The sequence below is a fragment of the Mastigoproctus giganteus genome, chromosome 1, assembly GCF_048544385.1.
Source record: "Mastigoproctus giganteus isolate SK-2022 chromosome 1, ASM4854438v1, whole genome shotgun sequence".
NCBI lineage: Eukaryota > Metazoa > Arthropoda > Arachnida > Uropygi > Thelyphonidae > Mastigoproctus > Mastigoproctus giganteus.
Genome location: NC_143575.1, coordinates 258,010,928 through 258,027,894, shown reverse-complemented (window position 1 = coordinate 258,027,894; position 16,967 = coordinate 258,010,928). Strand labels below are relative to the sequence as shown.

The 16,967-nt window shown below is 35.5% G+C and overlaps 1 protein-coding gene across 1 annotated transcript; it reads left to right on the top strand.

Annotated features, from left to right (window-relative positions):
* Positions 1-7,216: 7,216 nt before the first annotated feature.
* On the top strand, positions 7,217-11,802 carry LOC150091816 (monocarboxylate transporter 12-like). The gene is made up of 5 exons (XM_090369849.1): positions 7,217-7,484; positions 7,723-7,866; positions 8,244-8,951; positions 11,005-11,130; positions 11,649-11,802. The coding sequence occupies exons 1-5, from the start codon at positions 7,217-7,219 to the stop codon at positions 11,798-11,800; spliced, it is 1,398 nt and encodes a 465-aa protein (XP_090225975.1). The 3' UTR covers positions 11,801-11,802.
* The last annotated feature ends 5,165 nt before the right edge of the window (positions 11,803-16,967 follow it).

The following is a 16,967-nucleotide window of genomic DNA, read 5'->3' as shown; positions in this document are numbered from 1 at the left end:
GAAAAAAGCTCATGAAAATTCCTTGCGTCCTTCATGTTTGCTTGGTTGTTGTAGGATTTTAGGAACATTAGAAATTTAGGCCATATTTCCCAATTTACATATAATATGTGAGATACTGATATAAATGTTGTGCTTTGTATGATCGATTTGTTGTTTGCTGGACAAAAAACCCGAGTTTCCGGGAGAAAAAACAATGCTCCCTTCACCTGAGACCGACTAATTCAGACACGCTGTGAAAAGAACCATAAAAATGCTTTGCGTCATTGATGGGATTCGAATTGAAGTCTTTTCCACCCAGCATGGGGAGGACAGTGATTATATCAACTGTGCTACATACGCGGGCGTCTTGACAGGATACGAACCCTGAATTTTCTTTCCGGTGTCGGGCGGACATCGCTTACATGGCTGTACTATTAGCGAGGGTGAGAAGCTGTCAATATTGAGCTCATAATATTAATTAGTCAGAGTCTTGAATTGAGACGGCACGAGTTTTACTGGGACTGGCCCACCTTCCCGTGGTGTGGACGAGTACCCAAAATCATCTATCCAGGTGATTGATGCTTCTGGGTAGCCTAGCGGCCAGAACATAACAACAAAACACACATATAATGTACATAAATTTACACTACTCACATTTCCGGCCCTCTTATAGGGGTACTGTTCTTCGCATAGATACGAGGCAGAGTTGAACAGACATTCTATCTCCACCTGTTACAGTAACGGCTTCGAGCACAAACAAGAAAGGTTCTGCTTAAGGATTCGAGGATTCGGGCTATGTAATATGTAAATCATACAAGGGATTTCTGTTCAAACAGACACAAAAGAAATGTGACGTAGCAAAGTTGTTTTCGAAAACTTTTAGATTTATATGTATAAACTAAAATGAAAAACAGCACCTTTTATCTTTCTTCTTTTTACGGTTTTCCATAAACAATTCTTTATAGCCTTTCTGTAACTGGCTAGGCGACTGAAAATGTTGTAAACATATTCTTTCTTCATGCACTGCTGCAGATAGTTAAAGCTTGAAATTTTCCATGAAAAATATGCAATTACAATATCAAACAATTTCTGAAGCTACAAAAATCGATTAGAAGAGAAATCTAATTGATAACAGGCCTCGAAGCGGTTTCCGTGTTTGATTGATCGTTGTCTATTATTTGTAGAATTTGATGTAAATGTAGAAACCAAAGGTCCAAGTTTAATAGGCAGATGCTGTGATTTACATATGAATGTTCAAAGAGGTTGAAAAGCGAAAGCGGTTTTCAAAACTTGGTCATAAAGTTGGGGGGGGGGCGAATATCTATCACCACATTGTGCCTAACCATGTGTGATTATATGCGGAGGAAGTCACACTCTACACCGCTGTTACACTCTCATATTTCCCAAACTACAGGACACACACAAAACCCAAACGGTTCATGCTGTACAAGGTCGTTCGAAAGTCTTGAACTCCACCCTGACTGGAAATGAATTATAATATGGACACATAGATGCGTCGTTCACAAAAGGACAAGACATATATACAATTTCTTTATCATGTCAGTCTGGGAAGAGCCTCTAAATGTTCAGAATATCAATATCCAAACGAACATTTTGCACAGAACAGCCCTATCAATTTGTGCAAATAGAAATCTCACAGTTTTCTTTATTCTGTTGTATGGTATCTCTTCCTGGATACATCTTTAGGAGGAAAGATCAAGACCTTTGGAAAATCAACCAGTTTTCGTATCCAAATGTGCTGAAGTTCTTATCTACATATCTTGAAACACTTCATGTAAGAATATCTCTAAACCTTCATGGTACATTAATGGCATAGTGAACAGGAGCTCCATCCACCTGGAACCAACATCCGTTAGAAGATTCAGCCTTTGAAACTCTGTAACGTACCTGTCTTTCGCGATGGCTTACCGGACATTACGCCCAAAATCATCATGATGTTGGATTAGGCTCTTACTGTTCATAATAATGATAGAGTTACTTTTATTTCAGAAATAATTTCTGAAGGTTCGATGAATTGCACGTTCGTCTGAGAGGCCATACACGGTCAATTAACCTTTCTCCATTACAGGAGATTGGGTTGGTCATTTGAAACGAAGTAGAATCTATTACTATGAATACTTCTCAATAACGATATCTAAACCCACTACTTCAAATAAAAATGTATACGAGTGGAGGAACAAGACATTTCACTCTGGTGACAGTCTTTCACCAAATTCTGGTAAACTCGATAACATTCAATAGGACTTGCTTCTCTCTTGGGATGAGGAAGGTAACGGAGCAATATGACCTTAGTTGCTAATGCCAAATAACATCCTAAAAACCAAATAACAAACAACAAACGAGGAAGGTAGTTCAAGGCATCATGTTTATAGTTTTCTTTAAATACAGTGGACGCTGTAAATGACATAAATTTCATAATACAGTTTTCCAGATTATAAAAAGAAAATTTATTCATTTATTTAAAAAAATAAATAAATTTTATTGAATTAAAAATTCAATTTTTAGAAACTTCACAAAAAAATCGTTCGATGGATTCAATTGAATCGATCATTCAATAATGAAACGACTGAATGATTTATTTACATTGAAACACAGTGCACAATTTAAAAAGCTAGGTGGCGCTGAACTATATTATCGATCCTTAGGGTAAGTGTTTCTTTAGAGTTGGTTTTTTTTCTAGCTGTGTTCAATTTCATTTTTCTGGGTGAGTGTTTCATTTTATTTTTATATATTATTTTTTTGCTATTGCTTTCTAATTATGTTAAGTTATTTTAGGATAAATCTAATGCTTGCTTTTTAGTTTTTATAATTCGTTGTACTCAAACTATTGTAATGTCTAATCCACTTTCATTCCTACCTTGTGTCTATAGACTTGCGAATAAACTGCAAGTAATGAATTGTAAACTTGTTTAAACTCCACCAACCTGCCATAAAGCTTGTCTGGATAGAAATTTTTCGTGTGGTGTGAATTCCGCATTAACTTCTAGCCATGAATTTTGTTTTTAATCTGATTAAAAACCTCCTAAAGGAGGTTTTAGACCTGCTAATCTGGAACGTGATTAACCAACTTCGGCTTGAACTTTACCAAACTCTTCGCCTTAGTTGAATGGGAGGTAGTATATTACAGTAATTTAGCCCCTCCCCCTGTTATTTTCTCGCATGCCAGCGAATTCCCCCATATATTTCGCACATTCCCTTCAGAGCTCTCTTTAAACCATCTCTAGACGTTCTGTTTTTATTGAATGCATTCTCCGAACCTGAATACAATATTTTCAAATGCAGTCCCATTATCTTCTTATACAGCGAGTTGATGACGCTTTTCTCTCTACTTGCAAAAGTCCCAGAAATCAGTGATAGGACACTGTGCCTTCTTGGATTCCTACCTACACAAAAATTAACCCCAGGGGTTCACATCTTGTGACTATGGGCATGGCAAACCCAGGGTCCTGAGCTGGATATCATCATTCTTCTCTTTCTTGTTGATTCCTTTCTACTTCTGACTCTCTCTCAGGGTAATTTGGGAATTTTTTTTGGCTGGTGCAGCATAAGCTTCAGGCTTCCTTGCACCATATGGCTAATAATAGCATGGGGAGAAGCAAAATTTGTTCTTACACGGTTAACTCCAGTATGTGAGGCGGCTTACCCACAGTCACTGTCGCACAGATCCATGATCTGTGCGACAGTGACTTCTTAGTGATTCGTAGATGTACTACCGTGAATATTTAACGAATTTTATCGTTCATTTTCTTTCTAATGAGTTTCATTCGTTATAATATCTTGTTTTTCTTTTGTCCTGAACTACTTTTAATTCCTTGCCCTCTTAGTCTATAAGCTACTCTTGACTTATTTAGCAGTGTTAAAGCTTAGTGGTCATTTTTCAAAATGTACGTAACTGATCTAAATTATTTAGTAGTCTAATCTCCAACTTCATGTGGTGGCAAAAAAAAAAAAAAATAAATAATAAAAAAATACAATGGAACAACAGTATTTTGAAGCTTGGCTGTCTTTATTTCGTATATATTTGCATCGTTTTTATACGTTGTGAACTACCAAAGAAGATGAATTGGCATCGTTTTAATTATATTTCATATTGTGAATACCTTCAACGAGTTGCTATGATATTGCACTATCTCGAATAACGCTTCACCAGTGGAGAAGGCTATCGTTACTTATTCTCCGTGGATACCAACAGCCAGACAGCACTGTTTCAAGGCTTTTTGTCCCCTCTTCGGTGGGTGGGCACGGGCAGGTACCCTGGTATTGCAATAGTGACAACCCAGTTTTTTGTAGATATAATTAAAACGCGATGCCAATTCATCTACGTAGGTAGTTTGCTACTTATAAAAATGATGCAATTACACTAACTCATATGTCAGTAAACTCTTTCGTAGTCTAAGGCTCTAGCTAAAAAAATGGCTTTGTATTTATTTTTATATTGATTTTGCGATGCTAGAACTTGTATTTTCCAAGATAAAGCCTTTCCCAAATAAAATTTACAGCAAATTTGGCCAGATGGTTAATAATGGTTAAGAAAGAAGGCATTTTAGTCTCCAACTGCTAATTTTGGTGAAAATTTCGGAAGTTTTGAACAAACGAATGTTTTTAACACCATCTGAATATAGTGGGTATTCTACATATGTGGTGTGAAACACTGTATAAAATGTATACTGCAGTACCGAAAAGTACCATCTAATTAAATATTTTCGTTGTCGCAAACGTGCTTCACATATTCATATGAAAATTAATTTGTACCTTTTTTATTCATTAATGAAAGATTACCAAAATTGCACTTTACTTCAATCACCCGCTGAATTCCAGGAAGGATTAGTTCAGTGAAAAATATCCGGATATTACCAGGGGTATGGTTTAAACTGTGCCTCATACGTCACCGCAGGGCAAGTCCAAATGTTTAATGTAAGGGAGAGAAAGCTGAACTTTTAAGCGGTCAGTACAAAAGCACGGAATGCATAATATTTGTAAAGTTATTTTATTTGTTTATAGGGAACTTAATCAGAATTTCTGTTTCTTCATCAATGAGGATTCCTTTTTCGTTCAAGTAATGATTTAACAACAACTCATTTAAAAGACATTATGAAATGCAACTTGCTGCCTAATCTGCAAAATTAACTGTGGTTCAGGCTGCATTGTAGGGGGAAAACGAAGTATAGACATGTCACATCTTTCTGTAGGGTTTTAGGACCATTAGCGACTAAGCCCACATTGCTCCGTGTATAATGTCTGTAAACTGCGTGTGTTCTGAAGTCGATTTTCTGTTTGTTGGACGAAAACCCCGAGTTTTCGATAGAAGAAACCATGCTACCCATGCCTGAGACCGACTAACTCAGCCACGTTGTGAATAAGGCCCATTCGACGGGACTGGAATCCAGGTCTTTTCCACCCAGTGTGGGGAGAACGGCAATCTTACCAAACATATCTAATAATTTATCCACTTTATATATTTCAGATGGTTGATGTTGTTTAATTAGATGGTAAAGTTTAGGCTTACCAGACGTTCTAGTTTCCGAAGATATGCCCTAGTTTTTAGGACGTCGTCGCGGATTTTACATTTGCCTCAGTTTTTTGTAATTAAAAAAATAATAATTTCATCATAAGATGAATTTTCATCAAATATTTTGTGCGTTACACCTCCGGTCAATACAACATAATAAATAAAAACAATGCACTGGTTGCATTAAGTGTACTATTATCCCAAAAGGTCTCTGTAGCCGAGCGGTCAGGAGATGGAGTGTAGCAGTACACGCTCTCCGAGTAGACCGGGGTTCAAGTCACTGAATGCTAAATACGGTCAATCTGCCAATCCTCACTGGACCAGCGTGGCAGATTATGGTCCATTTTCCTCAACACGAATTGTTGAGGAGGCTTCCATCCTGTAATGGATTGATAATGGCTGCAGTTTATCTTTTTTTTTTTATTATCCCAGAATTACCCAAGGGGACTGTACCATCATCATTTGTCTAATTGAAAATCGACGATAGTAGATTATTTAACCTATTTATGAATTTTATGGAATTTCTTTCTGAAAAAAGAAAGACGATTATTGGAAAAACTTAATAGCCCATAGAAATTGGGTTGAATATTTTAATCAATGCAGGAGTTCCGAGGTATGTTCCCAGCTTTTAAAAATCGCTCAATATACAAAATCAATTTTTTCCACAATTGAACGTAAAGCGTGTATTTTCATTAATTAACCATCAATGAACAATATTAGAAATAAAATGGAAACAAATACTGCGAATAGTATTTTGTTCGTTACTTATAATTTGAAAATGGATTGTAAAACATTGTATAATTACTTCTTATTGAAAATGTTTGGTAGTAACGATAAATATGTATTGTAATTTTTTAGTAATAAATATAATTTTTGGAATGTCTTCGTTTTTAAAACTAAAAATGTCTTAGTTTTTTATTTGTCCTAGCTTTTGAATTCTAAATCTGGTAATCCTATTTAAAACATCCTTTAATATGAATACGAATTTTCTTCTGAAATTCTTGTTTACATTTGCAAGAAACATTTGCTTGTTTTTTACATTTGCCTCTTCCCCCCCCCCCCCGTCTTAATATGCCATCACTATATTCCCAGTAATCTTGAGTTCTTATATTCCCTGCCTTCAGATCTTCTTTAAGCTGATAACATTTGACCTTATCAGCACATGTGTTGTTCAACACCGCCAATTGGAGAAGGCTGACCTCTAATTATGTCATCTTAAAACTGTCTCTTCAATTTTCCTTTTCTCACCGTCTCTTATAATATTTAAACCTTCTTTCTGCACTCTTTCAATTTGCTGTGCTCGTCCTCTTGCCAATGTGAAATGCTGATAGATTTTTTTTTAATGTTCTTTTGCTCGCGCGGTCTCTAATATATAGGCACCGTAGCGAAATTTTTGGCAATATTTTTCAGGAAAAAGACCATCTTATGGTCTGGAAAATACGGTATTTTATTTTACCATTATACGAGTATTGTTAATAAAAGTTTTATTTCTTCAGTGTCGTCAGTTATAAGATTTCTTTTATATTATGCTTATTCCCACTGCACAAGATCTTTTTTTGCTATTGTTAGTTTTAATTATATAACAGTAATTATTCGAAGTAATATATTCTACTTCAAGTTCTTAGAATAATCCAGGTACAACTATAACACTAAATACAAATGATGTACTTTTTTTTTATTCAATCGACTTTCTAGCATGTGATAATAATGGATAAACTAAGAGTAGAAGCGATCCAAGAGAAAACAAAAGAAAATGGGAAACTTCCTGGCTCTAAAACCGGTACTCCCTTTAAATGTCCTGATGCTGCCTGGGGCTGGTTAGTGGTGTTGGCCGCGTTTTGGGTTAATTTTATTACAGATGGCGTGGCATACTCTTTTGGTATCTTTTACGTTGAGTTTGTGAAGGAATTTGGTAAAGGAAAAGGAACAGCATCGTGGATATCCTCCCTTATGTTTGGATTCAATTCTTGTATTGGTAAGTAATTTTCATATTGCAGTAACATCTCAATGCTATGCCATTTGATATTCATTTCTACTAAATCTACATTTGTGCATGTTTACTGTACGCTGTTTGGTAATGTTAAGTATGTATATAAAACCAAGTCCCTGTTAAAAAAACATTGTAAACAATAGAATTTAAATCAACTTTATTTTAATCATCTGTGTTTTCATGATTTGCATACGATTAATCCAAAGAAATTTCTTTTCTTTAGGACCGATTGTTAGCACTTTGACAACCAAATATGGATGCAGAGCTGTTGCTATTTTTGGTACTCTGTCAGCGACATTTGGATTGGCCCTCAGCACCGTAGCACCCAATATAACATTCCTGTTTTTCACAGTCGGTGTATGCACAGGTGAGTTCGCGATAATAAAATGGTTCCCAACCTACAAAGTCCAGGTTACCTAAAATTTAAAAATAGTAATTTAATTTTTAAGCATTTAGGAAATTAATATCTTAATTTCCTAAATGCCTAAAAATTGTCTTAAGGTCTTAAATGTTTTAAAAAATATGGAAGATACGACATATTAAATACCCAACCTTATTAAGTTAGATTAGGTTACCTAAAATAGGATAATTGGTAGTAAAACTGTTAAAATATTCTTGTTGAAATTATGTGAAATTGTTTTCGAATGGCCTTTTATACTAGTTAATCCAAAGTCGATAGAAATGTTATGGTAGTTACATACCACGAACTACTAATAAAGCGGTTTGTTTCTTCTGTCTTTTTAGGTGCTGGTTTCTGCTTGATGTTTGTGCCATCCATAATCATGGTGACTATGTACTTCGACAAACGATTGGCTCTTGCTACTGGAATTGCCGTAAGCGGTTCAGAAGTTGCTCGACTTATTTTGCCACCATTTATAGAATATTTGGAAGCGAATTGGGGATGGAAAACCGCAATGCTGGTTATCGCTGCTCTTGTATTCATCTCCGTCTTTTTTAGCCTTCTTTATAAACCTCTTCCAGTGGAGAATTCTTCAAATGCCACGAATACTGACTTAAAGAAACAGATTCGCGAAGATAAACAAGACGAAGACAGTACTAAGACCCTGGAAAATATGACAAACCTAAGTCTTGCTTGCTTTCCAGATTGTTATAGTCTTCCTCTGTTGAGAAATCCCACCTTTTTACTTCTGACAATCTCATTCTTTTGCAACAGCCTGGGTTTCACCGTACCCTACACTTTTACCGGCGACAGAATAATGGAAGAAGAAATTGAAAATGAAGAAATGGCAACTTATGCTACCTCGCTCATCGGAATTTCTAGTTTCTTTAGCAGCATTGTATTTGGATTTATATCAGATCAACCAGATGTTAATCGTGTTTGGATATTCGGTGCTAACCTTATCGTTAATGGAGTTGTTACTACATTAAGCGCTTTCACTACCGAATACTGGATCATGATGGTGTACTGTGTAATCTTTGGTATAACATCCGGTAAGTAAAATACCTAGTTCCATTAATATTGAATAAGTAGTATATTATCTTAAAGAGCTATTTGTTCAGTTTATCGATCCTCTTACAATTGAAAACATTATTTTATAATGGATTTTCTTTTTACGTAGGTTGATCGTTTCTCTCCTTTTCGAAATAATATTTTGACCTAAAACATTCTGATCAAAATAATATTTTGATTTTGAAATAATATAAATCTGATCTCTCCTTTTCGAAGTACATACACTTGCGCCATCGATGAGCAAAAAACTAAATTCAATTCAAAGTTTCTGTAGCATTCGCGACGAACACTACAGTGAATAACCATGGAGATGTTGTTGTCTTCAGATCTGTCATTATGCATTCCACGAAGCAGTAATAGTACATAACTTAAAGCCGCTCAGCAGCTATCAAACATGTCAGAATTTGGATATCGTGCATACACTCTCCTGTCATCTACCGGCAGTTCGCGTAAATTTGAGTGGTTGTACGTTAGCGCCGCTAGGCATATTTGGGAATAATGTCAACAGGAAACCAGACGCGTAGGAGGATGAAAACTATAGGCAAAATTAGTGATATAACCAATGTTTCGTCCATTTTCATGTGTTGCAGTTGAATGTGTCCTTGTTCATCTATCAATATTCGGGACCTTTATCTAGAAGTTTGTGGCACTATTAATTAAACGTATAACTGCAGTGATATCTATCCTAAACTACTTCAACTTAAATCCAAGTTCTTTTTAGCGAAACCCCCAAACACGAACGGTATTAAAACCGATAGTACTTAGTACTATTCGCGGGTTGAAGGTTGGAAAAGTAGAAGATACTTGTTGACAATAGACTTGAAAGATTAAAGAGGAAAGCTAATTACTACGGTTAGAATTTTTATTTAATTAATGGTTTACTTCAGTCCGCCAACTTTGTGGGTAAAAACTACTTAAACCTTTGCTTCGGCAGTTTACCTACATAGAAAATTCAGAACCTGGATGTAGCATCCAGCGCTTTATCTCTCTGCAGCTTAATCATTACGGTTAATGAGCAACGTCTACCCTCTACTTTTTATTTTACCAAGCATACTAACTAAAAAAACCAGATTGAGTTTCCTTTTGAATCTCTTTTATTAATAAGTAGGAAGTAAAATGATTGTAGTCTACTTTTTCAAATAAATAGACCCTTGCTTACCAACATCTTTGCCACTAGAAACTCTGTTGATAATAAAGATTTTATACAGTAGGGACCAAACTTCAGAACAAATAACGAACAAAAAAACCAAAATGGCTTCTGTCTCGCATGCCAGGGCATATGAATTTAAATATTTGGGTGGCCTAATATAATAGTTTGAGTTTTTTCTGTATCGCATGAATTATTGAAGAAATGAGTTGGTAAAGAAACTTCAACATTACGACAAGCAACATGGCTTAATTTGCCTTTACTTTTGGATCTCACTGACTTTTGGTCACCAAAATTAATTCCTGTACTTAAATTACTTGAACTAAACTTGGAAGTGGTGAAGTCGAGAACATTTGTTAGGATGTCACTTTTGGGCTATTGTAAAAAGGGGCTGCCCCAGACTTTATTTGAAATGGGTGATATATGCGATTGACTAATTGGAAATTTAGCTAGAATTTAACTCGATTTTAACCATCCTTGTATAATTTATACACAGTAATTTAACATCACAAAATACACAGTATTTGTTCCAATTTATTCAGGTTCTGAAAGGTAGTGATAGCTTCAATCTTCCCTTCCTGGATCTGCTACTGGTTTCAAAGTCCGCAGAAATCACCAAGGAAGAAGGCGACCGTTAATGAGTATTCGTTAAAATTACAGGGGACGTCTGAATAAAGAATATTCCACATTCTTTATCTCCATTGATAAAGTTTTCCAGGACTGGTGTCATCTAACAATTCTCATTGAATTGACCATTCTCGTTTCTAACCTTGATTTGTTTGAACTCTGAACTAATTTAAAGCATTAAATGCTTCGTACTTAAGAGATTGCCACTTGTAATTTAAAATTGTTGCTTGCCGAATGTGATTAAAGTTAATTCTGCTTAGGTGTTTTCGGCAGTCTAACTTCCGTAATCCTGGTTGATCTACTGACTTTGGAGAAGATGGCCGACAGTTTTGGATTGATCTTACTGTTTCAAGGAGCTGCTGGTCTCATTGAGCCTCCTGTAACAGGTAAATTTGATAATAAAATATTAAAATTCCCTATATAGAGTATTCAACATAGGTATAACCCATATAGATTTATACAATATACATAGTCATGTTTCCTTTAATATTTGGCGTAGTCTTCTCGGGAATAAACTTGGTCCTCATTTTTTATTAGCAAGGCATTCGAGAATGTCAAATATTCATTTTCTGACAAACAGTGTTATGGGAACTAAACTCCATGAAAATTGGTAGAGGATGTGGTTTATACATAACTGCAATAAATAGTTACTGAAATAAATAGTTACAATGAAGCCATAATTTTATTGGAAATTTCGAATGGTACTGAATGCCAACTTTATATCATATAAACTACAGGAACATGTTAAAATATGAGCAATAAGGATAAATAGGCATTTGTAGTTCCTAAATAAAACATGTAATGAGGCAGTCTCGTAATATAAGTGATGATTCACATAAGTAAACAACTAATTATTAACGAACATCTGTTTCATTAATCCACTTTTATTTTCTATTTTAATTAGCCTGGATGCACGATACCACTCAGTCCCACGATGCTGCTTTTATCGCATCTGGAGCCTTGATAGCCTTCAGTGGTGTCATCCTGTTCTTTGCACCGGGTTTATACCAACATCCCCATCATCGCTGGAGTAGATGTAAGGAATCAAAATATTGAAGTCAAAGGCGTTGTCAGTCATTTTTTAAAATCATTTTATGTGAAATTGGATGAAAATATTTTTGTTACCACTTTAAAATACGTGTATTTAGTCTGCATATATTAAATCATGTTGATACTGTGTTTTCTACATCTCTTTTAGTCAGTTTGTGCTGTAAATGGTTTCATTAAAATTTTATTTCACATTGCAGTGTATTTCTTTGTTTTATATGTCACACAAACTGCATGTTTAAATTATACGTTATATTACAAATTACAGTAATATTCGGTAACCTTTTTACCTTGTAAACTCCTCGGACCCGATGTATAACTTTCCGGGTTATTAACAAAATTTATAATTAGTAAATAATCTCCTTTTATTTTATTTTATTTAATTTTAATGGAATTTTATTTAATGAGCAAAGTGAAATAATTAAAAATAAAAGTATATATAATCTTAAATTGTAATAGAATTTATCTAATGTCCCACCGTGTAGTGTTGATTTAAATGAAAGGCATGTTATGGACACCTGAAAGCTTGCATGGTTTACTAGCAAAAAGCTAATCCGAAAATTGTGGAATACTATACTCCAGAAATATCAAATGTGGGCTCTCCATTCCAGTCACAGATGAGATCCCTAAAAACCTTTATTTATGCAGCTCGGTACACATTTATTAGTTCGCATATGCTATTAAGAAGACGTGACATAAGAACAATTTTAGAGCTCTCCAAGAGTCTGCAGTCAGAGCCACTCACGCTGGAAAATTAACCATTAGGCATATCACTTCTGTAGTTTGTAAATGATTTACTACACTAGTTGGTCGACATATCGGGAATTGATATTTTTATTATACAGAGTGCCTATAAATATTTCACTTGATTATGAAATTCGGTTAAAATTTTATTGTAATAGGTATTTTAAAATATGTAGTTTGCTGCAGTTATAAAAAGCAACTCACGAGTTTTTTTCTCATGCGATTGGCAGCCTTGATCCAAACAAGCATGTGACAGTGTAGGAGAAAGCAGTGTGCGTGTTGTGGCTGTGAGATATCAAATCTCCAGTGACTATAAAGAGAAGTTTTCAATGAGAATTCCAGAAAGTTCCGCCTACGAACAATCAACGAGGCGATGGTTGAAAGAGTTTCAAGAAACCTGCAGTTTGCTTCACCGGGAAGGAGCACGTAGGTCTAGTGTATCTGCAGATAGAGTTTCGGAACTTCAGGAAGTGTTTACTCGAAGTACTACAAAATATATTCGCCAGGCAAGCCTGCAGCTGCAAATACCACGAGTAACGCTGCAGAGTGGTTTACAAGAGATTGAAACTTTATTCTTACAAAGTGCAAATCGTCCAGGAAATTAAGCCTCACGACAAACCACAACGATAAGAATTCGCTGTTCACATTTTCAACCGTATTGACGAAGAATAGCACTTTCGGGAAAATGTTTTCAGTGATGAAGCGACATTCCACCTGTCTGGTAAACTTAACAGACACAATCGGAGCATATGGGAATCTGAAAATCCCCACTCAGTTTGTGAGCATGATAGTCCCAAGGAAAACTTTTGGTGCACAGTGTCCAGTCAGGTGATTGGGAACCTTTTTTCTTCCACAAAAACACGGAGTCTCTCTTTAAATCAAAGGAAATATCACCCAGACCAATTTTCGGAAAAAGCTAATTTCTAAATGAAAATGATTTATCAGTTATTATTTTAACAAAATTAAATTTCCAAGAGAATTTAATTAGGGCTATTGGCATATAGCAAGGAGAGCGAAAATAGCACGAATTTCGAATAAAATTTTATTTTATTACGTTATTAGTATTAGCAATTGCCACATGGTGCAAGGAAGCCTATGGCTTATGCTGCACCAGCCAAAAAAATAAATAAAAAATAGGAATAAAATAATAAGAAAATTTAAGATAAAAGAAAATAGAAAACCTATGCGTTTCCCTGCTCCCTTAGGTAACCAGCTGACCTTTGAATTTTCGAAAACTGTCAGCCTCTACCACCAATATATGTAACTTATTCCAGTAATTTATAACTCGCTGGCTAAAATAAAACTTTCTGCAATCCAGTCTAAACATATCCCCGAGTAACTTGAAATTATGGCCCCTAGTTCTAGAATCATTTATAACCGTGAAATTTTCGTCCTCATTCATTTTACTTATGCCTCTCAAAGCTTTAAACACCTCAATCAAGTCTTCTCTAAGGTGTCTGGTTTCAAAGCTCTGCAACCCACATATTCGAAGTCTTTCCTTATATGGACTCCTTTTTGCCGATCTCAGTTACCCGTCTTTGGACCCTTTCAAGAAGAACAATGTCTTTCTTTAGGTGTGGTCTCCATACTTGAACACAGTGTTCCAAGTGTGGTCTAACAATAGCCTTATATAATGGGACTATGACGTAATTACTTCTAGCTCTACTAGCGATTGCTCGATAAATCACTGGTAGGACACCATGAGCCCTCCTTGCAATCAGTCTGCACTGCTCGGAGAACTTCATATCTGACCGTATCGTAATACCTAAGTCCCTTTCCTCCACTACCGGCTTTAGTTCAATCCAAGTGTATAAGTTATTCTGGGGTTACTGTTCCCCAGGTGCAATACCTTACACTTTGCTGGATTAAAGCATAGCTGCCATTTTTCTGACCATCCCTGAAGTCTATCCTAGGTCACTCTGAAGAAGCTCTGCTTGGCGGTGATCATTAACCACTCTACCAATCTTTACATCATCTGCAAATTTAGACATCACGTACCAACTGTGTGGTACTACACTTAAGGTGGTAGAAAATGAAAAAGACCTGGAAGTAATTGTGCAGGCAGATATGAAGTTTTCTGAGCAATGCTGCCAGGGCAGGTCATGGGGTTTTGTCAATGATATATAGGAATTTTGCTAGCAGGGAAAAGGTGATTATCCCTCTGTATAAGGCAATGGTCAGGCCACGCCTTGAGTACTGCGTACAGGTCTGGAGGCCTCATTTTAGGAAGGATGTAGATTTACTTGAGCGTGTACAGAGAAGGGCAACAAGGTTGGTGAGGGGAATGAAGGGAATCCTCTTATCAAGAGAGGCTTAAGTTCTGCAAATTGCAGTGGCTGGAGACTAGGCACCTGCGCGGTGATCTGATTGAGGTGTATAAGGCCTTGAATGGGTTGAGCACGCTGAATTCTGATGGGATCCTTCCACTTGTTCAGATTACGAACCTAAGGGGGCATAAATTCAAATTAAGAAAGGACAGATGTAGAATAGATGTGCGGAAATTTGCCTTTAGGCAGCGGGTGGTTAATTTCTGGAACAAACTTCCATCTGTCGTTGTGGAAGTTGATAGGTTAAATAAATTTAAGGAGGAACTGGACAGGCATTTGGAGGGAATGGTGTGATTTTTTTTTTTTTTTTTTGGCTGATGCTGCATAAGCTCATACACTTGCTTTCTTGCATCACATGCCACTACTACTACTACATCTGCAAATTTAGACATCACGCCCTCTATCCCTTCATCGACGTCATTTATGAAAATCAAAAAATATGGATAAAATTATTTTTATCCATATAAATAATTTGAATTCAGTACTTCCTTACGTAATAATTCGTTAAAAATTATTCTTTGAACTATTTTTGGCAAATCTGTGCGAATAAATCATTTACGGGCTGAAACTTGACTTTAATTTATACGAAATATAATAATCATTTTTGGAGCAATTTTCGTTATAATTATCAAATGCGTGCAGAGCAAGAACAACAGATTACGCTTCGCATTCTGTTTTGAAGCAGCGCCACCACATGACCAGAAAAGAGTCATGGGTTAGTTCAGCGCTTAATTTTGAAATAATTAGAACAGTTACGGCTATTTGCTTTCTAGGGATGAACTTCCATTACAAAAGGAAATAAAACTGGCTGGCTGCATGACTGAGGTAAATTTATTTTATTGCATTTAAATCGTTTAATGAATATTAAGTGGTTACAAGTATTAACCCGGCAGACGTATGCGTTATAATTCAGTGCCACCTGTCAGTATTTTCACAGGAAAAATCTGAATATTCAACTTTTTACTTATTTGAAATTATTTAATCATAGTTCACGTTAATTTTTATTGATGTTTTGAACATTTTTACCATAGTAATCATATTTATTATTATTATTATATATTTTTTGCTAGATTTTTATGCATTTTTATACTATACCCTTTTTCACGGTTAAAATTTACCATTCGGTATTATTAGGTATTAAATTTTCACTGAAAGAAATGCTGATTATTTAATTTTTTTTTCTTGACGCTGAATATCTTATTATTATCCAAAATAAATCTGAAAAGGCCTGCGATTTTTATTGAGATTATTATTTGTGTTATTCGCATAATAATGTGATATAAATTATATGTAGAGCATAATGACTTAGATATATTGGGTGGTTACAAAAGATCTTTCCGATTCAAAAATGTATTACGAAAAAAAAAAAAAAAAACTAACAGGAAAATAACAAGCTGTGTTAATAATGAAAAACTTAGCATCAATATGTGCTCCTTAATGAAATACATAATCTTGTGAGATTATGTATTCGCTAAAAATGTTTTCTCAGTTGAATGTGATTTAGACTGCATAATCAGCTCCCCTGGCGGAAGAAAGCAGTAATTGTTATTAGATAAAACTTTTATTAATACTGTACAACTTTATTTTTACTGCTTTAAATCCGTTTAATGAATATTAATGTTTTTGTTTTTTTTTTAAATTAGGAATATCATTTGTAATCATCCTGTATAAGACATAGAATAATATGTCTATACAGGATGATAGACATGCCAGGGGCAAAGGTTGATGACGTTGTAGAGCGGATATCATCTTTTAAGGGCACAAAACGTGATATAGTTGTACACGTTGGCACTAATGATATTAAGAGTAGGAGACCGGCGGAATTACTTAACAAGTACAGGTCACTGTTGAAAAAAGCCGTGAATTAGGGTTGAATTTGAAAGTGTCTGCAATTCTGCCCAGACACAATAGGAGGGAGAATATGATGAGAGCCCTGTCGATCAATTCGGCCCTGGAAAGATTGTGCAAGGCTCAAGGGGTAGAATTTTTTTCAGCCTGGTCTGTACTTGTTAACAGGAGAGACTGCTTCTACAGGGATGGGATACACTTAAATAGAAAGGGTGCAAGAATGTTTGCTGATGCTATCGAGGCAGGGTTAGGTGGGT